Below are 22,019 nucleotides of genomic sequence, written 5' to 3'. Positions count from 1 at the left end.
TTATATAATTGTGTGGTGGTTTTGGTTAAAATGCGTATTGTCCCACTGATGAATTTCTTCTGTTGCAGGAGGGGGTCAAGTATGCTGTCCGATTACGGAACTACGGCAGCCGGACCGCTAATGGGGATGGAGGTATGACCACAGTGCAGTGCTCCGATGGTGTGTCCTTCACCTTCAGCACCTGCAGCTTGAGTAGCAACGGCACCAACCAAACCAGAGGACAGATCCCACAGATTCTCTTCTACAGGTCTGTAACAACAAGGCCAGCCTTTTGTAACATTTCATCGCCAAAGTATTTGAGGTTCTTTTCTGACCTGAGTTTTTTTCTCGTGGCTCAAGGAGTGAGTACGATGGGGATCTCCAGTCTCAGCTGCTGAGCAAAGCCAATGAGGAGGACAAGAACTGTAGCAGAGCTCTATCTGTGGTCAGTGCTGTGGTCCGAGCTGCAAAGGACCTGCTTCACAGAGCTTTTGCTGTCGATGGTGAGCATTAAAAACGTACACCTGTATTAGAAAAACATTGCTGTAGAGCCACTTGTATTGCATTTTGATCATATCTGTTCAACCTCTCTTCAGTTTAATACATGTCCTTTTATTTTCTCCAGTCGATGACATTCCTGAGCTGCTAAGTTCCTCCAGCCTGTTCTCCATGCTCCTGCCCCTTATCCTGGCCTACATCGGCCCTGTGGCTGCATCTGTACCTAAGGTAAGAGGTCAAACCAGGGTCACAAACCATTCATCCTGGATTAGTAAATTGTTTCTCTCTGATGGTGTCCCTGTGGTGAAATGCGTCGTCTTCCTCATCCAGGCTGCTGTTGAGGTCTTTGGACTCGTTCAGGAGCTGTTACCTGCTGTATCTGCCCTCAACCAAAAGTATGCCCCACCCACCTTCAATCCCAACCAGTCAACAGACAGCACAACTGGCAACCAGCCTGAGCAGGGCCTTTCAGCGTGTACCACCTCAAACCACTACTCAGTAATTGAGAGTGACCACCCTTACAAACAAGCTGGTGTCACACAATACAGGGTAAGGTATAATTTGGCACGCTAACTGCTTTGCAAGTGACTTACATCTGAAAAAGTAAGAGACACGCATATAATGTAAGTGTTAACGACTCTTGCTCTGTCTCACCGTGCCTCAGGTATCATTCCCAGACTGTGTCCGCTGGACCACCATCGAGTTTGATCAGCAGTGTGGCACTGCACAGCCAGAGGATGTCCTACGTCTGCTCATCCCCAGCCGTACCTTACACCTGTCCAGCCTGGGAGGCAAACCTTTGATCCACGACACCATCAACACCTGGACTGATCTCAAGAAGTTTTCAGGCTCCACAGGCTGGCCGACCACCGTCCTAGTGCTTCCAGGTATGAGAGGCCGAGCAATGAACATTTGTCCAAACTACGAACGGTATGACTATAACAGAATCACAACCCAAAAGGGCACTCGGAAAGCACAGACTTTCGCCAAGGCCATTCCCTGTTCACAAGAGTGACAAATAGTTTCTGACTTTACTGCATAACCTAATGGGGAAACTGAGGGTAGAAAATTCCAAAAGTTTCCTTGACTTGGTGACTAATAAAAGCAAGAAAGTCAGAATCTATATGTAGAAAGAGAAAAACCGGCAAAGACATATTCTACATTGAGGCAATGCATTAACGTGTAAACTGACAGCAGTAGCAGTACTTATGAAGTAATGTGTAGTATGTTGTGAGCAGTGACAACATTCTTAATTATTTTTACGACCCAGTTGTAGTTCATTAATTGTTCACATATGTGCTTTAATCTCCTTTAGTGACGCTTCACTGTGCCACCTGCCACAGCAGGCAGACATTAGTTTACGAGAGATCACCTACATAACTCTTCCCATCTATCTCTCTTTTCATCTTCTATTTTTTTGTCCTCTACTTTCAGGAAATGAAGTTCTGTTCTCACTGGAAACTGCCTCCGACTACGTTAAAGACGAGAAAGCTTCCTTTTATGGCTTCAAGTGTGTCGCTGTGGGATATGAATTCAACCCTGGTCCTGATGAGGTACTGACACACTCATATATTCACCCGTCAATTGTGTAGCAAGCTGGCCTTCCATCTTTCTGTACAATGACCGTTTGTTTCTGAGTCTTGTTCTCATGACTGCTGCGTTCTGTATGTCTTATTTAAAATGAATTAGGCAGATAAAATGTTGAATGTTGCAAAACCTTCCTGACCCCAACATTATGGACATTTCAGGGTATCATCCAGCTAGAGAAAGAGTTGGCCTTCCTGGGCAGTGTGTGTGCTGCAGCTCTGATGAAGAAAGACCTGGCCCTGCCTATAGGTAAGGATGATCCATTTTCTAAGTCTGATCTAGAATGTTGGTGCACTTCCACCTCTCGTGGCCAAAAAGGAGTATTACAACAATAAACACCGGCTTTGTTTTTCTCACTTGCCTCTGGGTGAATTATTAATCTGTTATTGTATCTTTTTTTAAATTCAAGGCAATGAATTGGAGGAGGATCTTGAGATTCTCGAGGAAGCCTCTCTTCAGGTGTGTCTTCTTTTTTTATTTCAGAGATACTCTTTTGGACTCATTGTGGTTTTGTGAGAAGGATTGTGTACCTCTTCAGCACTCTACCTTCCTTCATTCTAATTTCCTTCAACTCACCCAGGTGTGTAAGTCCCACTCGGGGATCCTGGGGAAGGGTCTGGCCTTGTCTCACTCGCCCACCATCCTGGAGGCGCTGGAGGGAAATCTGCCCCTGCACCTCCAAACCAATGAACACTCTTTCCTCGAGGACTTCATCACCTGTGTACAGACTTCAAGTGGAGGACGTTTGGCCAGGTAAATGTTTGTGGAGCCTGCACAGCTTACTTGTAGTTACGTGACGAAAATGCACATCTACTATGCATATTCTGTGAAACTTGTGTGTCTTGTAAATTTGATTTGAGCTTTTTAGATTGAAGAGTCCCTCACTACAGATGAGTAACTTACTACCCTGTCTCTCACTATTCGTTCTTTTCTTCCATCCAGGTGGCTGCAGCCCGACTCTTACGCAGACCCCCAGAAGACATCTCTGATCCTGAACAAAGACGACATACGCTGTGGATGGCCGACTACCGTGGTCGTACAGACCAAAGACCAGTATGGAGACGTGGTGCACGTTCCTCACATGAAGGTCAGGACGATTGCTTTGGCTTTTTCTGCTTCCAAGACATAAATATTTTTCTAGAATTGGGAAGACTTTCTTGCAATGGCAAATGTCTGACATGTGTTTCTTATCTCTTACATGTCCAGGTGGAGGTGAAGGCTGTACCCGTTTCACAAAAGAAGTCGATGCAGCCTGAGAATGTGAAGAGACTGCAGCGGCTACCTGGAAGCTCCTCGCCTTTGTCTTCTGGCCCCGACCTAACCTTTGGAGGTTTGCCAATGCCCAAGCTGGAGGCCACGTACGAGCCCATGATTGTGAAAGAGGCTCGATACATTGCTATTACCATGATGAAGGTCAGAACTCACAACCTCACCTGTTTTCATTTAGAGGGCTGCAGATGCTCCACATGGGGGAGCTATTTGTTCATTATCAGATCAGTTGTGTACATGTCCACCTGTGCCCCTATAGGACATGCAAGTAATAGCAGCTTAGACCTCGGTATTGTCAACAACATGCAAAAAGCTGCAATATTAACACATCAGCCACTTGCATTTTAATAGCTATTTTTGCCGTTTCAAATCAAACACTTGTTAAGTCAAATAAGATAAGTTAAGTTAAAAAGGAGAATAAATTGACTGTTATTCAGCCAAAAGCTGGCAGAAATATTAATATAGAAACATAATTCATAGATTTCCAAAGTATTGAGATAAATATTAATAACCTGTTACGAAGTATAGTTTGATTTAGGGAATGTCAAAATGGTTTCTTATTCTGTAAAAACAAATAAAAACAATATTTTGGTAGACCAGTGTTGTTGTGTTTACCTTCATACTTGTGCTCTTTGTCTTTTGTAGGCATATGAAAACTACTCATTTGAAGAGCTGCGCTTCGCTTCCCCCACCCCAAAGAGGTGAGTGAGGCAATGCAGAGACGAAACGCATTTTCCTGTAAGCTACAATCTACTTATTGATCATTTCCCACACAGACCCAGTGAGAACATGCTTATCCGTGCCAACACTGACGGAACCTACAGCGCCAATTGGACTCCAGGAGCAGTTGGCCTCTACACCATCCACGTCACCATCGATGGCATTGAAATAGGTATGTCAATATGTATGTCAGTATTACATAACAAAAGTAACATAACAGTAAGACGAAACATAATGCGGCTGCTGTGCATATGGATTAATTATTATTTAGAAAACATTAATATACCGAATGGAGAGTAAATGTCTGTCTTTTTTACGATGTTGAGCTGTAAACCTTTTCCTTATTAAGATGCTGGTTTGGAGGTAGAAGTCAAAGACCCTCCCAAAGGCATGATACCACCTGGAACCCAGATGGTGAAACCAAAAGCTGAACCTCAGCCCAACAAGGTGAGCGTTTTTCTTTTGGATTAACCAACCAGGGGCATGAACACGCACATGAACACACTTATAAATGCATGCATGCTCGCAATCACCCATCAGATACACCAGAGAACAGAACAATTCTCCTGTCTTGTCCACCAGTTTATAACTTTAACTAAACTCTTACCCTAAAGAAGTTGCACTAAGCAATCATTTGATAGAAAGAACTAAAGAAGGAACTCCCTGTAATGTGAAAGGGTATTATTACACTGAGAATCATCTTGTTTCACATCTCTGTGCAGCTTTTAACTGAATTGTTTTTCTTAACGGAACAAATTCTGGTCCATAGACAGGACTGAACTCACAAACTGATTGTAAACTATCTGTTCGGTGCAAGGTGATGGGGATTCAAAATACACTATTTAACAATATCAAACATTTAGCGTGGCAAAAGGTTCAGTTATTTTTGATGAGGACCTGGCAGACTATACCAGGGCTGCTGAGCTCGGTCCTACTTTGCATTCATGAGGTGCTCAGAAAGAGATCTGAAGTGCGATGTTGCTTTACTTTGTTGAATATGCAAAAAAAGCAACTGCTTGCTTATATGTTGCACATAATGTCATGAGGTCATGTCCTGCATTAAGGCTGATCCCTGTGTTATTGAGTGTTTATGTCACTTTTTGGCAAAAAAAACACGTAGATTTTATTGTGGTCATTGGAGGTTATAGTGTACATGTAAACATACGGACTGCTGTCACTGTATCTCAGCCTCAAACCGCAGTGATTCGAGCATTACTCATATTTAAAACAAAATCTAATCAAAAGAGTGATTTGGAAGTGACTTCAAATGCAAAAGCATCAAACTGACATTAAGCATGTTGGGGTCATCATCATGTAGTGAAACTTGTGGTATTTCCATTTTGCAATCCATAATGGGAAAACAAGCTAAATGATGCGGCTTAAATCCGCACCGTGTATAATCCTTCGGTGTTCCAGTATGAATTTAAATAAGAGGATTAAAACAAACTTCCTTCAACTGGTGCTGCTGAAAATAGAGCTCCTAAGGTTTACTCAGCTTTGCTGTTTGTATGTGTGTACGTGGAAGCAGGTGGGTTAAACGCATGCAGTCTCCCACCGTCAACGTGTCCTGCTTCCTCTTCTTTCTCCTCCTCCTGCTGCACTTCTTGTCTTTTTTCCTTTTTATTCTTTGCTCCTGCCGCTCACAGTCTCCATCTCCCCTCTGCTTCTCTCAGGTCCGCAAATTTGTGTCCAAGGACAGCGCAGGCCTGCGTGTGCGTAGTCACCCCTCCCTGCAGAGTGAACAGATAGGGATAGTGCATGTCAATGGCACCATCACTTTCATTGACGAGGTAATTGACTCTAGACCAGGCAGAATATAAGTTATGTTATATAAGTATACAACATGGTGCACTTTCCACTTCTATTCTCTTGTTTTTTATTCTTCTTTAAATCAGTAAGGATAGAATAATAAGTATTGTGATCCTATTTCTTTTTGTCTACATTGCTACTAGTAGTTCTGAGTCCTGCTTGGTGGCTTATATGTATTATGTTATTACTTTCCTAAATAATAACTACTTTCTTTCAAAGCTTATAAATGTGTTGCTCTTAACTTTAATTTGCTTCATACTCTTGCAAGGCATTCTGAGGCTACATGAAAGGCTTGCACCATAAGTCCAAAGGATTTGATGCATTTAACTCTAAAATGAAAATTGTATCACTCAAAGCATTTACTTAATGATTGCACTGTAATGCAACACATAGTCAGTGTCTCTGCCAGTCCTGCACACTATCTGCACTCCCACCCTTTGGTAGCAGCACTAGTGGAATTGTATTAAATGCCTGACGTGCACCCTGCTGTAACCTCAATTTACTGTCGTCTAATTTGATTTGAGACTTTACTGCCACCTTAGAGGTGGGAGGGTGTGAGTGTGTGTGTGTGTGTGAGGGAGGGTGCTGCTGCCCATCCTGTTTCCATAGTAACAGGACGGCATGGCTCTTCTCTGCTCTGTCGCTTGTTTTCCCGTAGATCCATAATGATGATGGTGTTTGGCTCAGGCTCAATGATGAAACAGTAAAGAAGTATGTTCCCAGCATGAATGGGTACACTGAAGCCTGGTGCCTCTCTTTTAACCAGCACCTGGGCAGGAGCCTACTGATCCCAGCCGACGTAAGTAGAAGAAGGCCTGCTGAGCGGTCTGTCCCGGTTTAACAATGACAGAGGCTCCTGTGCTGTTCATTTGGGGAGAAGCTCAGAGATCACCTTTTTATTGTTTGATAATGATTTTTCAAGGACTGTAGTGTTTTTGGCACCCACTCCTCAAATGTACTTGAAGCATGAGAACGTCATCAGATAATTACTGTTGGGGTTTTACCTTGCATGAAACATCTATTTGAGCAACACTGAGTACGAAACTTTGACTAACGCACTGTACAAAGGAACAGCAGTCGGGAGCTTGCATGCATGAACTCATGTTTCGAGGCAAAACGTTTAACGTTAACGTTTAGGACACAGCGCTTTGTAAATGCTCACATTCTCAGCTAGTATATGTTTAGTGCATTGAAGCGAACCCCAATGCAGGAAATGACAGACAAAGAAAAAGGTAGCAAAGGATCAATTTCATCCTATGGTGAAGTTGGTTAGTCTGCACTGTCCTCATTGCCTCTCACTCACACTTCATAAACCCTTACAAAGCACAGCATGTGATAATAAGAGTTTCTCTCACCCTTTTGCTCCATGCCACAAAAACCGCCATAAGATACAACAGAATCAAAACAAGAAATGTGACTGGGTGTAACAGGGAAAGTATCTGGAAGATGTTAACATCCAGGTGGTTTTCTGTCATGAAGCAATCACTGTTCCACAAAAAGCTTCACTGGGAAATTGTACCTCTACTGCTTTACAATTCCACCTTTGCATTGGGATGCTTTAGGTGCTTTGAGGCTTCCATGTAAGGTCTCTGTCTGAACAGCATGACACACTACATCATCCAAGTGGGGAATTTTTTTGGAAGTTTCTTCTTTATAAATGTATTTCATTTGGTCATAGATTTAGAAATAATGACCCTGTGGTGTTTGGAGTGACCTTTCAATTATTTTTCTGCCCCTGCAACTGGGTTTTCTATATTTTCTTTTAATGCATTTCATCCTACACTTACTGTGAAGTGTACAAACAATTGACAGGCTTGGGCTGTATTTACAGTTCCTTTTGGCCCCTTTTTTTTTTTTATCAATGCTCCACAATTTCACTAACTGGCCTATCAGATTCTGTCCTCTCTTCTTCTAACCTCTGATGCTGAATTCCAGAGGAACCAAGCCAAAAACAAATGTTTTTTCTTCCAAAAAAATACACAAGCGCCTTCCCCCATCCTGTTTTCTCTCCTCTCTCGAGTCGTCTACTGTTTCTTGACTGTCTCACGATCTGTTGCTCAGAATGTCTTTAACGCTAGCCAAGGAGTCAGGGATATCGGCTTTTTGTCGTGGACTCCCTTAACTATATTCCCGCCACAGGTGAGTTGTATGAAGGAGGGATACATAGCTTGACTGCCCCATAGCTGATCATCTATCTGTCACTCTAGTCACCCCTTGTGACTGTGTAGTCTTCCCACAGTGTTGCAATCAGGCATAAGAGATCGAACCACAGTTGCATGGTTGTCCGTTTTTTGTTTAATTTTGATGATACAGTATGTCAGTGGCTACTGTCCCATAGACTCAGTGCAGTGATCACATTTGAGATGTTTTTAAGTAATTACTGTTCAAGCTTGTATGTTGCATGGGGTTGAAGATACTAATATCCAGTCTGTTGCATGAGATCTTGTTTGAAAGGCTTGTCATCTCTAGTCCTGTATTCTTGTGCGTCATAGCATGCCTCCCTTTAGACTGTATGAGAACAAGTACTTATTGTCTTTTGGTCATTTAACTACAATGTTGTTCCTACTACGAGGAGTTGGATCTTTAATTAAATTGAAACTTTTACATTTTTAATATCTGGGGGAATACATATACTTTTGGAATATGACTTACTGCTGTTGAGGACGTCTATATAGTTTTTAATGTATTCATGTCCTGATGGGATATCTCGTATTTGTAAAACAAGAGTATCTCATCTGAGCATGGCACAGCCTCTCAAAGTAGTCTAAATTCTCCATTTCATATTTAATGGAGAGATATGAGAGTGCTTTCAACCTTTCTTTTATCAGAAAGTCCATGTGACTTGATTTATAACCGCTTGGTGAACTATGAGAAATGAACTAGGGTCCAAAATGTAACTTATGATTTTATTTATACAGTGTTGGTTTGCTTGAGCGTCCACGCTCTCCTCGCTGTTTACACTGCTAACAGTGGCTCTTCACCGTAGTCTGAACCGTGTCCTGTTCTTCTACATTTTTGCAGCCTGTTGTGTGACTGTCCGTTGGCTCTAATCCATGCTCTTACCTCTTGCAGGAGGTCAGGGGCCAATCTGAGGAGAACGTAAAGGAGGTGAGCAGCTGCCCTTCCCACGAGGCCCCCACTCGGGTGCAGAACAGGGCAGGGCAGGGCGGCGGCCCGGGGCTTTATAAGGTAGTGAAGACCGGCCCCTCTGGTCACAACATCAGAAGCTGTCCAAACCTTAGGGGTATCCCCATTGGAATGTTAGTTCTTGGCAACAAGGTCAAGGCCATAGGCGAGGTACGCACTCACCCCAAATAATGCAATGTGTTTTTTGTGGCTAGAGTTGAATAAATCAAGTCTGTTTAGATCACGTAATGTAATATAGCTAATGTTAGTAGATTTTGGCCTTAATTCTCAGAAATTAGAGTTCCCACTTTTTTCCTAAACTGAATTGATTTTGAATGTAAAGAATGTAATCTCTCTCTCTAAGGGAAATACATCAGGTGCTTCTGGGTGTGTGTTGTGTATCTTTCCACTCGTTGAGGTCTTATCAACTCCTGCGGCTGCAGCATTGCGTGTTTCCTGACATACTAATTTCAGTTTGTCTATAAATCCATTGCAGTTTCAGGGTGTCCTATTCGGTCTGATCACAAAATGCTGGAGCCTTTTCTGTGCCTTGTCTTTCTTGCACTTTTAACAATCCTGTCAATAACTTTGGTACTTTGAACTTTCTAAATTGTCTTTGGCGTGGTGATGAGTTGGGGGCATCCTCTCTTTTGGATATGATCTGTCATTGGCTGCTGTGGTGTGTCATGCTGTTCAACAGTTTCCTCTCTGAGCCTGTACTGGAATGCCCTGTCTGAGAACTGAGAAGTGCAGCCTGCACATACTAATACTTCCGTCTGTCTGTTTTTCCAAAATGATAATATTTCAGGGAATTGAGAAAAAACAACCTCATGCATTTACCTTTCAATAAGCTACCCCTTTCTTAGAGTAAGTTTTATTTCATTTTAGCTACATCAGTTTTGTCCCGCAAAATCAAACTCGTGTGATCTACTGCTGTAGATTTTTGTATGTGTTAATCCGATGAATTGAACATTTGCATGTTAATGATCTACTGTAGTAGAGTTTGTGTCATGGTTTTGTCTGTGCCGTAATAACATGGATGTACTTTGGTTGATATATCTATTTTTGAAAGATGAGGGTGACAATGTGCTGTGTATTCAGTGTGTGTGTGAGTATGGATAAAGAGTGTTGTTTGTGTATCAGGTGGTCAACTCAGAGGGGACCTGGGTACAGCTGGATAAGAACAGTGTAGTGGAGTTCTGTGAGAGTGATGAAGGAGAGGCCTGGTCATTGGCCAGAGACCGCGGTGGAAATCAGTACCTTCGCCACGAAGACGGTAAGCTGCACTCAACAGGCGGAAACTTTTAAAACCTCAAAATGTGATGAATAGTAAGATAACATAATTTAATCTGATCCTATAGAACAAACACTGCTTGAGCAAGGGGCCCAGACCCCACCACCCAGCCCTTTCTCTGTGCAGGCCTTCAACAGGGCCACAACTTCAAATGGAGCGCAGGGCTTTGACTATGGCATCTCCAACAACAAAGGTGAGGTCCACTTGGTATAGAGTAGGGTTTTTTTGTTGTTGTTGTTGAGACAAACATTCTATTAGATATTGTTAATCTGCATATCACTTTGCTTTCAACATCCACTTTGCTTTATGCTGTTCATTTACGTTGGAAGCTTTTGAGTCCTAAGCTGTAGTCAAAGACTTAGGGATGTTTTGTCATTACTGAAGTATACTTCACCTCTGACTTCACTCTGCACCCTTGTCTTTACTATTCCCTGTTTTATTCTAAGTTACTCTCTATCTCACTTCTCCCAATGCTTTTCTCATAGGTCGTTTGATTTCAGTTGTAGTTATATCACAATAGCAAGTCCTATCAAAAATCACTCCACACTTTATAGCAGCACATCCACACGGTATATGTGATCCAGTATGGGTCAGTCAATCTCTTTAAACTCATAGGTTCCATCAGTCACTGATCTATCATCTCTTTTTATTTCTGCATGCTTTTTATTGTCTCCTGTTGTTGTTTCATGCCTAACATCTCTGCAATGTCAGGCATACGTCTCTGTGCATGGGCCAATCTGTGTGCTTCTGTTCATTTGGACAACTCTGGGCTCTGTTTAGTTGTGCACTGTGGGCTAGACCTACACAGATAACTGGCCCGGGTCTGTACATTGTTACTCTTTCTTTGTTGCCTTAATTTAGTTTCTTTAGAAAACATTTTATCATTCACATAATCCTTGTTGTCTTTAGAATATGGTTGAGAACTGAAAACATTACCTAAATGAACTCATCAATTCTGCCACACCATCAAAGATTGGCTGGCCCCAAATGTGTCTGTATCTTTCTGCCTGAATATCATGCTGATGCTGTGTCAATTGTCTTTCAAATGGCTTACCTCTTTCTCTCTGTTTGAAAAAGCAGGTTGACCTGTTAAGACACTTAGCCATGCTAATCAGAGACCCATGGTTATTCAGATAACACAAAGTTATCGTACGGTCACTGTAGAGTAAAGGCTACATTCACACTTGTCATTTGAAGTGTCTGGATAAAAGCCAAATGCAATATTACACTTGGCCACAATTACGTATCTTTGTTAGGCACATCACAAGTCTGATTGCCTCTAATTTTCTTTGTATGTAATGAATTCAAATTACTCCAGTCCAGATGGTGATGGAAATACACGGAACACTAACATGCTATTACGCCTTCTGTATAACTGCAAAATGTTTCTGTTGCTTTAATATGAGTAGAAAGATGAAACTAATTTCAGTGTCACTTTGGCTGTGTCAAGAGATGGATGCATTGATACCTTTTTTTCTACATTTCTTCTTTTCAACATCACCTTTTCCAAGGTTGTTTGAGCAATCAGATGGCAATCTGTCTCAAATGCTTCTTGGTTGAATTCACGCTTGGCTTCTTTTTAATGCCAGATGACCAATCTGCCCCGGAATGCATAAATTGGCAAAGTGTAAAAGAGGTAAATGGAATAAGCTCTACTCTATTCCATTTCAGAGACAATCTGTCGTTTGAGTGTAAACCCAGCACTCAATAGAATAAGCCACGACTAGTGCTGTGACATTTAATTTTGAAACCTCATAAATGTTTGTGGGCCAGCACATGTCTACTGAAATAAGAACGCCCTCTGAACGGTGAGCTACCACAAGCATGTTGAATGTTTGTGCAAGCCCTTAGGAGGCTGCAGGCCTTTGCAACTCTAGGTCAAGGTGAACGCCCCTGCTGAACCATCTGATGGAAGGTTTGAATCACTCGCCACCTGTGTGATGGATCCATTATGCTTTGAGACGGCATTATAGATGGATCACCTTCAGACTGGTCAGCTTGATGGACCAACCTTTGGCAAAGCTCTTTGAGCAATTTGAGAGCAACCTTATTGGCGTGTCTCTCAGCCTTAACATTTCAGCCATGGTGGTTGATTTCCCCATCTCGGCTTCACCCAGGCAGGGTCCCATTTCTGCTTCTGACAATTGATGAAATGGCAAACTGTAAACTCCAGACTTCAAAATGTCTCTTCAGAAACATACATTGCAGACTCTTTATCAATATCTGTTAGAGTCTTCTATGCTCATAACGACACAACTAGTCAGTAGTGTCTAGAGGATAGATCTTCAACAGGGGGTCCGCAGGGGTACTGCAGGGGGGGTCGCGAAATTGTTTGTAGATAAAAAGAAAAGAAAAATGAATTTCTTCGCGAAGGGCGGCGATACACACCTACAGTCAGAGACAGAGTGGAGGAAAGGAGAGCGGTGAACTAAAATAAATTTGAGCCTCGCACCCATCCCCCCCCCATACTGTACAATATATACAGTAGGGGGTCCCTGCACCATGCTACACCAGTTTGGCCTGAAAAACGTTGAAGACCCCTGGTCTAGAGTGTTTGAATGATTACTGATGCAGTGTCAGCTCAATATACAGTATATGGAGAAAAGTTAGATTTCTCCCAGAACGGTTTTGAAACTTCTGATGAAGACGCAGACTTTTTCCATAGAGCGACTCTTGAAATGAATTGATGAGATACTCTTCCTCAATATATCCTTTCCCCAAATATAGTGGCAAATAGGAGGAGCTACTGGTTCTCGAAGTATTTTTTTTAATGTTTTAACTCTGTAGAAGCCTGTTGGAATGGTGATGATGATCATCAATGCTCCACAACATAGAAACACCAGAGTTTCTTGGATCATTTATCAAAAGTATAAGTTTATAATAAAAGCAGACTGAAATTAAATGACATGTCTACGTCAGGCTACATATCCGCGCTGTTAATGACCTTTTCTTTGTTCTCCTTTTGAGAAAAGAAATGGTGGCGCACCATGCTTTGTATTACTTTGACGGAATACTGTTAGGTGTTCCTCTACGTAGTTGGAGACCTGATTTCAGCTAATACATACAGTCAATCCAATCTTGCATAAAGCAGTAGCGTTGGTGTGTAAACGTGCCAAAGTGTCCTTTTCTAATTTACAAACATGAAGACACGTCTTGTCCTGTCCCTTAGCTTGTTAAACGAGTAAAAAAATAAAGAATTCACAGCGAAAAAGTGCACTGCTCAGGCTAGAAAGCTAATTAGCTGATCAGTGGCAGCACATTAAACAGCATTTGAACTTGGCTGCAAATGTCATTTGCAAATGTTTCTTGGGAGTTGTAGTTCATCTCTCCTTATATTTGATCTACCTGGGCTTATACCTTTCGACTTTTTGATCATACGGTAGGACCAGATTATTCTTGACCCAGTTTCTTACCTTTTGGATGCCAAACCAAGCCTTGGATGTGATCCTGTCAATCCTCGATCGTTCTTTACAGAAAACCAATGGGACTTTTGGGAACCAGGCAGCTCCTCCCATTTCGCACATATGTTGCGTCCTGGGAGATGACTGAATGACTGATAGAAAATAAACTCTGAATGATCCTCCCCCTCTTTGGAAACCTCAAACCCTAGTATAAGCTGTAGTTTTTCCCCATCCTCTGTCTCCATGTTTGCAGGTGACCGGTTGAGTGCCATACTGAATTCCATTCAGTCTGGGCCCTTCCTCTCAGAAGCTCCCTCCTCCTCCGTATTTGAGCAAGCCGCCCAACCTCCCTCCTCCTCCTCCCTTGTCCACAGCCCATTTGTGTTTGGACAATCCCCCTCCCAACTGTCTCAGCCACAACCACAGCTTCTGAGTAAGTCTGTCCTGCTTTCTGACAGCGCTTGCTTGCACAGGTGTTGATCCTTTTCCTCCCAGCTTCTTGTTTTCCTGATTTGTTCGGTATTCATAACATTTTATGTATTTTCTGGGTAGAGCAGGAGCGATGTGTGACACATAACAGTGCAGTTATGTTCTAAAGTGCAGAAATATCCCCAACAAGCCAACATGTCTATTATTTAATGTTTAAATCTTGTTTATAAAAAAACAACTCGGGTGACACTGCCTTCAAACAATATGCATTGACAGGTATTTTCACTTGTTTTTGGAAACAAGATTTCAAATGTAACGTCTTGTTAAAAGGGATATTTTTGCCATATGCTGAAGTAATAGGCTGACTTGCTTATTTTTCTGCTTGCTCTCTTGTTAAGTCAGCTTTATATTCTTTTCCTCATCATCTTCCTCGCTGCTTTAATTTCAGATCTGCATTTTCCATCCTTGATTAACAACTTGTTTCATTTTCTGCCAACACCAGTCCAGGGCTTCACTGAAAATGTAAACAGTAATCTAAATAGATCTTCTTTTATAGTCTACCATAATCTCTTAAAACAGCAAGAATTCAGACGAATTATTAAGTAATATTACATATAACACATACTAATAGCTTCTACTGTTACTGGACAGTTCAAATACAAAATAGCACAATTTATTGTTAAGGTTATCTTAGGACAGCATCTAAAATATCTGTTTGTAACTTTTTCAGTCTGTGTAGCTCTCTTTCTCCCCTTTTCTTATGTATTACTTTTCTCTCTACGTGTGTTTTTTATTTTTACCTGATAATCCATTTTTTACGGAGGCCGGGAGGTATCTTGGAAAAAAATCCAATTTGTGTGCGTAAATTAATAATTTTTGCTCTCAATTTAGCACACAGGTAACTTATCACCTTAAAGCCGTCAATCTCGTCGTGCATTTACCCTTCAAACTCACTATGGATCACTTGAATGGATTTATTACTTTTTGATTTTGGACTGAGATTTTGTCTGTTACAAACAACGTTGTGTTAACTATATTTGAGATCCCTTAAACTTATTTTTACAAAGTACTGAGGGTGTTCATTAAAAACTTCTTAATGGTTTTTCTTTGTCTTCTTCAAACTTCCAGCTGACTAAATTTGACATGCCAAATGTGTTTGAGTCTCTCTACAAGAGGGAAAGAGGCAAAAACATATATTACAAAATTGTTTGCAGATTCAGATGCAGTTTTATTCCCATAACACCTCCAGGGCTCTGTAACCAAACTCTTTTTCTTTTCTCTTTTTACAAGTGTTTCTCTCTTCTTGTTTCGCTACCTATCTGTCGATCTTCCCATCACTTTAACATGTTGTCCTTTTGCCTCTTTCTATTTCACCTTCTTGACTTGACCCTATTGCCTCTTTGTGCTTTCTTTCTTTCTCTCTGTGGTGGCCCCATTGCGTTCCATGCCTTGTTTGTTTACCTACTCCACTATTTTCCGCTGTAGATGATTCATCACGCCGCCTTGCTTCTCGCGAGCGTGTGCACAAAAGCAATGTGTCCGTGGCTGGGCATGGTACTGCTCTCTCATCTCTCGCTCTAAGGCAAAAGGGTGGGTAATCACAGCATGCATGCCTCCCTCAGACTGAACAGAGGGGTGGGTAGAAACACCAAGAAAAAACACAGTGTGCTCTGTGATGAACAAAGGTTTTTCTATGATAGCTTGTGAAAAGCATCTTGTGTTATTGCCAACCTTAAAAACTGTGGCCCTCAAGTAGAACGTGGCCAAACTGAAGGTGCAAAATAAACCCATGGGTTTTGATTTAAAGTTCAGTTTAAAATAGGTAGATCTTAAATGCTATTGACTCCCAGGATGTTTGTAGTTGCTACCGAAATAGCTATTAAAAAGTCAACACTAAGACTATATCCAATATAAGTTGGAGAGGTCCCAGGACTGGGCTGGAATCCATCTTTCATCAGCTCTTCCATGGTCCACTAGTTATCATCATCCATATCAGAGTATGTCTGGTACAGTAACAGACAAAGCTGTGGGAGAAACACCCAGCAATTAGAAAATATCACTCACTTTTGTTATGTGCTTTACAAGGTATAACATCTTTCACCTTCTGGACTTATATTGTCTGTCTTTCTGCCCTTCATTGCATTTTACCTTATATTTTCAACATTACATTTTTATCCTCTCAGGTTTTGCTTAGAGTTAAATGGTTACACTCTTGCCACTGATTTACCCGTTTGTGGTGTAACTGTGATTACATTATTAATGTTTAGGTGAGCGAGGGAACCTGATGCCCGGTGCACGGCCAATGTCCCCAGCCTCCAAACACCGTCAGGAGAATCGCTCGCCCAAACAGGAGGGTCGGGGGAGCCGCTCATCCGAACAGAGCAGGAGCAAGACAGGGGATGGTGGAATCTCTGCCAGTGAAGCTCTTATCCTGCGGTCAGACACGGCCAAACTGAGGTCTGACTCTCACAGCCGCTCCCACTCCCCCAATCACAACACTTTGCAGGCCCTAAAGGCAGATGGTAGAACCCCAGGACTTCGGGCTGAGTCCCCAAACCCTGGCTCTCGCTCATCCTCTCCCAAACAAAAGGGTGTATCCTCTTCAGGCAGGTCTAGTCCCTCCAGTACCTCCTCCCAGCAATCCTCTTCACCCCACCATGACAAGAACCTCTCACCTAAAGTTAGCCCTTCCTCCAAAGCCCAGCTGGACCCTCCCAGAGAGAGGTCCAAATCAGATTCATACACTCTGGATCCAGACACCCTTAGAAAGAAGAAGGTTCCACTTACAGAGCCACTTAGAGGCAGGTCTACCTCTCCCAAACCTAAACTGTCTCCTAAAGATCCAAATAAAGGCGTAATTAGTAATGCAGAGAACCGTGTTCCTTCTCCACATGTGACCCAGGAGAACCTCCACAGTGAAGTGGTGGAGGTGTGCACCTCTAGTGCTCTCCTCTCCGAGGACGGCAATGATGAAAACGCTGAGGCTCTAAATGATGATGATGGATCATGCAAGGTGCACTTTAGCATTGGCAAAGCCCCTGTGAAAGAGGAACTAGAGAGCCGCGCTTCACCCAAAGTCAGCCGCAAAACCTCTAGTCGACACACGCGCCCTAAGAAGGACAAATCTGGGCCTCTGTTTAAAGGTGAGAGTACATCAAGGACCACGGAGCCGGCCAAACAGGCCATGTCACCTTCTGTGGCTGAATGTTCAAGAGCAGTCTTTGCAGCATTCCTGTGGCATGAAGGTATTGTCCACGATGCCATGGCCTGTTCCTCCTTCCTCAAGTTCAACCCAGATTTAACCAAAGAGCACGCCCCCATCCGCAGCTCCCTGGGAGGACAGGGTGCTGAGGAGAAGGAAAGCAAGTTAAAGAACCGCCACTCCTTAGAGATTTCCTCTGCACTTAACATGTTTAATATTTCTCCTCATGGCCCGGACATCTCCAAAATGGGAAGCATCAACAAAAATAAGGTGCTATCCATGCTGAAAGAACCTCCACTGCCAGAGAAGTGTGAGGAGGGGAAAGCAGATGGTGCTTCCCATGAGATGAATTCTCATCCTGTTATGAGGGTAAAGTCAATCTTACCGTTAACATTACAACATCTGGTGTCATTCTGGGAGGACATCTCGATGGCCACCATCAAGGCAGCCACACAGAACATGATCTTTCCCAGCCCGGGGTCGAGTGCTATCCTGAAAAGGAAGGAACATGAGAAAGACGGTAAGAAGACAAAGAAGGAGAAGAAGAAGAGGGAGAAGGCAGATGTGCGTCCAAGAGGGAATCTGTTTGGAGAGATGGCCCAGCTCGCCATGGGTGGACCGGAGAAAGACACTATCTGTGAGCTGTGCGGGGAATCTCACCCTTACCCTGTCACCTACCATATGAGACAGGCTCACCCAGGTAACAATACACCATTTTGAATAAGCTCATTAATCGTATATCTTTCCAAAATTTACTCTGTGCCTTTAACATCCCACCTTGGTATTTCCTTGGCAGGTTGTGGACGCTATGCTGGAGGCCAGGGCTACAACAGCATTGGCCACTTCTGTGGTGGTTGGGCTGGGAACTGTGGAGATGGAGGCATAGGAGGTAGCACCTGGTATCTGGTGTGTGATCGCTGTCGGGAAAAATACCTGAGAGAGAAACAGACTGCTGCCAGGGAAAAGGTATCCTTGATTGCAATGCTTTAGTGCCTAAATAGTGCAGATTGTTTGAAGGGGGGTGATATGAGGTACTTATCCATAGTCAGTAGTAGATGGTGCTCAGCACGCCCTCAGTTTGGAGAAATAGACATGAGTTATGGCATGGAAGCAAAGCAATGTTCTGCTGTGGACGGGGACAGCAGCTAAACACATTTTAGCCACCTTTTCAAAAAAAGAAAAGAGAAGGCCAACCTAAAAAACGTATATCAGTTTAAGTGAACGCTATATTTAGAATATTTTCATCAGTTGGTGTGTTCATGTTATTGTGTGACTTTGGTTAGTATGCATTCTCCAAAGTCACACGATAACACAAACCGATTGAGGCAGCAGTAGACCAGCAACCCTGGAAGTCTTCTGCAAGGTAAATTTTATTGTTTCTGCCAATGGAGTCTGGTGGCTTTGGCAAGAGCATAGATGGATATGATGTCTTCAGTTCCCCGTCGGAAAGGGCTGTCTGACAGCAAGGTCAAGCAGTCAATATATTTGAAATATAGCGTATGTAATATAGTGCCCCCGTCCATAGCAGTACATTGCTTAGATTCTGTGTTGGTACTCCTGTCTGCTCCTCCAAACTGGGGGCGTGCCGGCTGCCATCTACTGTAGGTAATACACTGACTATAAATAAGTACATTATACAACCCCACTTCAAACAATCCAAACTATCCCTTTTAGATGTGTGGCCCTCTGTTACTGAAGCACCGACAGCCATCATACTGACTTCTTCGACTTGAATCGCAACCAATCTGCATGTTCTTTCCCAGGTGAAGCAATCCAGGAAGAAACCCCTGCAGGTGAAGACTCCAAGGGCGCTGCCCACTATGGAGGCCCACCAGGTGATTCGGGCAAACGCTTTGTTCCTGCTGTCCCTCAGCAGTGCGGCCGAGCCCAGCATGCTGTGCCACCACCCTCCTCGGCCCCTGCACTCCCAGTTGCTTCCCAGCCTCAAAGAGGGCGTGTCGGACGAGATCCCCAATAAAATGGGCTGCCTCTACCTTCAGACACTTGCTAGGTAGCTAACATCTATATTAAAAAAACATCCCATTATTAAGTGAGCTAAGTAAAGCCTACAGTTACTTGTGCCTGCATAATAATTTGATTCCTCTCATCCCTCAGGCAACACACAGAGAACTTTGGCGCCTACCAAGACGACAACCTCTTCCAAGATGAGATGAGGTATTTGCGATCAACATCTGTTCCTGCACCTTACATTTCCGTCACCCCCGATGCCTGTCCCAATGTGTTTGAGGAACCAGAGAACAACATGAAGTCAATGCCCCCCAGGTAACAGTATCTTAGTACAATGTTTTTAATTACTTCCACTTATTGGCACACTTACAAAATAAGTAAATTGCGGATTTCTACTGTTTATACTTGACATGGTCATACATGCATAATATCAAAGTCATGGCCAACCAGGTTGCCGTTATTTTCCCATGTTCAGAGCAGATAATGCCTCATTGCTATATTTAAACTGAAGGGTGGATGTCTTTATTATCTTTGTGTTACAGGCTAAACTGAGTCTGTTTCTGCCTTTTTTATGTGCTCTCTTTTAGTCTTGAGACCAGTCCAATCACAGACAGTGATACGGCGAAACGTACAGTGTTTCAGAGGTCTTACTCCGTCGTAGCATCCGAGTATGACAAGCAGCACTCACCTTCTCCAGCTCGGGTCAAAGCTGTGCCCAGACGCAGGGTCCATAGTGGTGATGCAGGTAAACGCATTTGATCCTTTTAGAAAGGTGATACTTAAGGATTAGTGAGTTAGAGATCACCAACATCAACCTGCTCTGTCCCCCATACAGAGGTGGGATCTTCCCTGTTACGGCATCCGTCTCCTGAGCTATCCAGGCTGATCTCGGCCCACGGCTCACTCAGTAAGGGGGAGAGGAACTTCCAGTGGCCTGTCCTGGCTTTTGTTATCCAGCACCATGACCTGGAGGGCCTGGAAGTGGCCATGAGGCATGCACTGAGGAAGTCTGCCTGCAGGGTGTTTGCCATGGAGGTACAGGCTGCAATATCTCTCTGAATCTCAGAATAGTCTTGCTCTAATTGTTGCTATTTATCCAGAAGTGACTCAGGGTAATAGGCAATTAGTTTGCTGGTACTGTTAGTTAATCAATTAGAACTGTGGTTTGATTAGCTCATAGACTTAAGTATTGTTTGTGCATCGTAAGAAGACTAATTGGTATGATTTTGTCTTGGTGTCTCTGTCAGGCATTCAACTGGCTGCTGTGCAATGTGATCCAGACCACCTCCCTGCACGACATCCTTTGGCATTTTGTAGCATCGCTCACCCCATCGCCCTTTGAACCTGAGGACGAGGAAGACGATGAGAACAAGGGGAACAAGGAAAACGTTGAACAGGTATTGTGGTTAAATGTCAGAAACCCTGCAACATTTTGTTCGCTTTCCTTTTGCATCTTCTAATTGTGAATCTCCACTCTGCGCCCTACAGGAAAGAGACCTTGGCGTTTGTGAACACCCTCTGTCAGACATTGTTATTGCTGGGGAGGCAGCTCATCCTCTCCCCCACACCTTCCACCGCCTCCTACAGACCATCTCTGACCTCATGATGTCACTCCCTAGTGGCAGCTCACTTCAGCAGATGGCGCTTAGGTACATTTTCTGAATGATTAAAAATGTTGCCACCAACCCACAAGCCAACATTATAGATAGATTTATACTTACAGGTTTAGGGGTGTCGCAAAATACCGGTATCGACGATAACAGTGATATTTAAATGTTTAATATTAATACCATGTTAATAGTACGCATGATAATATTGTGTAAATAAGCCAGAACCTCTTAAATCATTTCCGTTTACATTCTCATTTGTAAAAATAGTTAAAGATGAATTTGACTGACAGCATTATTATTATTTTTTTTACAACAATAATCGTGTAGGGATAAGAGAGGTGATAACCTGGTCATAACTATTATTGGTTTTACTGTTAGGTGCTGGAGTCTCAAGTTCAAGCAGTCCGACCACCAGTTCCTCCACCAGAGCAACGTTTTCCATCACATCAACAATATCTTGTCCAAGTCAGACGATGGAGACAGCGAGGAGAGCTTCAACATCAGTGTGCAGTCCGGCTACGAAGCAATGAGCCAGGCAAGAAAACAACCACTGTCTTACTTACTTACTCGTACATCAGATCTGTCTTCTGTTGGTCAACATGGATTGAACCAGCAGTAAGAGCCTTATTGTTATGCATCTGTGTTTATGACATACACTAACCTGACTGTGTGGTATAATAGGATCTCTGCCTGGTGACCTGTCTGAAGGATCTGACCAGCGTAGTAGACATCAAGACGTCCAGTCGTCCTGCCATGATCGGCAGCCTAACAGACGGCTCCACAGAGACCTTCTGGGAATCTGGAGATGAGGACAAGAACAAAACCAAGAGCATCACCATCAGCTGTGTGAAGGGCATAAACGCCTCCAACGTGACTGTTCATGTTGACAACTCCAGAGACATCGGGGTGAGGGGGCAACAGACGCATTTGTTGTTGTATAAATGCGAAGTTAAGACAGAAAACATGTTTATAAAGGTTGAATGTTCCTCTTGTCATATCCACAGAACAAAGTCACATCAGTTACATTCTTATGTGGAAAAGCAATAGAGGACCTCTGCAGAATCAAACAGGTATGATTTCTTTGGTAGTAATGTGGGAATACAGTGTAGTACGATTCGTACTTTAAT

The 22,019-nt window shown here is 43.0% G+C and overlaps 1 protein-coding gene across 7 annotated transcripts in view; it reads left to right on the top strand.

The window, feature by feature from the left end:
* Positions 1 to 22,019, top strand: part of mycbp2 (MYC binding protein 2) — a 61,600-nt gene that overhangs the window by 32,748 nt on the left and 6,833 nt on the right. For 2 of the 7 annotated variants that reach the window (XM_029459489.1, XM_029459491.1), the window contains 32 exons: positions 69 to 247; positions 340 to 482; positions 605 to 705; positions 808 to 1,026; positions 1,142 to 1,364; positions 1,912 to 2,030; positions 2,226 to 2,313; positions 2,474 to 2,523; positions 2,645 to 2,817; positions 3,007 to 3,151; positions 3,271 to 3,477; positions 3,979 to 4,034; positions 4,110 to 4,225; positions 4,403 to 4,500; positions 5,727 to 5,843; positions 6,521 to 6,661; positions 7,924 to 8,001; positions 8,935 to 9,159; positions 10,132 to 10,264; positions 10,350 to 10,475; positions 13,937 to 14,116; positions 16,380 to 18,014; positions 18,111 to 18,280; positions 19,078 to 19,325; positions 19,430 to 19,597; positions 19,870 to 20,027; positions 20,118 to 20,317; positions 20,530 to 20,679; positions 20,771 to 20,931; positions 21,271 to 21,427; positions 21,574 to 21,798; positions 21,897 to 21,962. In XM_029459489.1, coding sequence (XP_029315349.1) covers positions 69 to 247; positions 340 to 482; positions 605 to 705; positions 808 to 1,026; positions 1,142 to 1,364; positions 1,912 to 2,030; positions 2,226 to 2,313; positions 2,474 to 2,523; positions 2,645 to 2,817; positions 3,007 to 3,151; positions 3,271 to 3,477; positions 3,979 to 4,034; positions 4,110 to 4,225; positions 4,403 to 4,500; positions 5,727 to 5,843; positions 6,521 to 6,661; positions 7,924 to 8,001; positions 8,935 to 9,159; positions 10,132 to 10,264; positions 10,350 to 10,475; positions 13,937 to 14,116; positions 16,380 to 18,014; positions 18,111 to 18,280; positions 19,078 to 19,325; positions 19,430 to 19,597; positions 19,870 to 20,027; positions 20,118 to 20,317; positions 20,530 to 20,679; positions 20,771 to 20,931; positions 21,271 to 21,427; positions 21,574 to 21,798; positions 21,897 to 21,962 — 6,255 coding nt within the window. The remainder of the gene's footprint in view (positions 1 to 68; positions 248 to 339; positions 483 to 604; positions 706 to 807; positions 1,027 to 1,141; positions 1,365 to 1,911; positions 2,031 to 2,225; positions 2,314 to 2,473; positions 2,524 to 2,644; positions 2,818 to 3,006; positions 3,152 to 3,270; positions 3,478 to 3,978; positions 4,035 to 4,109; positions 4,226 to 4,402; positions 4,501 to 5,726; positions 5,844 to 6,520; positions 6,662 to 7,923; positions 8,002 to 8,934; positions 9,160 to 10,131; positions 10,265 to 10,349; positions 10,476 to 13,936; positions 14,117 to 16,379; positions 18,015 to 18,110; positions 18,281 to 19,077; positions 19,326 to 19,429; positions 19,598 to 19,869; positions 20,028 to 20,117; positions 20,318 to 20,529; positions 20,680 to 20,770; positions 20,932 to 21,270; positions 21,428 to 21,573; positions 21,799 to 21,896; positions 21,963 to 22,019) is intronic. The other 5 variants (XM_029459494.1, XM_029459492.1, XM_029459490.1 and 2 more) reach the window with 5 other exon arrangements.

The sequence above is a fragment of the Cottoperca gobio genome, chromosome 21 (assembly GCF_900634415.1).
Source record: "Cottoperca gobio chromosome 21, fCotGob3.1, whole genome shotgun sequence".
Taxonomy (NCBI): Eukaryota; Metazoa; Chordata; class Actinopteri; order Perciformes; family Bovichtidae; genus Cottoperca; species Cottoperca gobio.
This window is presented reverse-complemented; position numbering and strand designations above follow the sequence as displayed.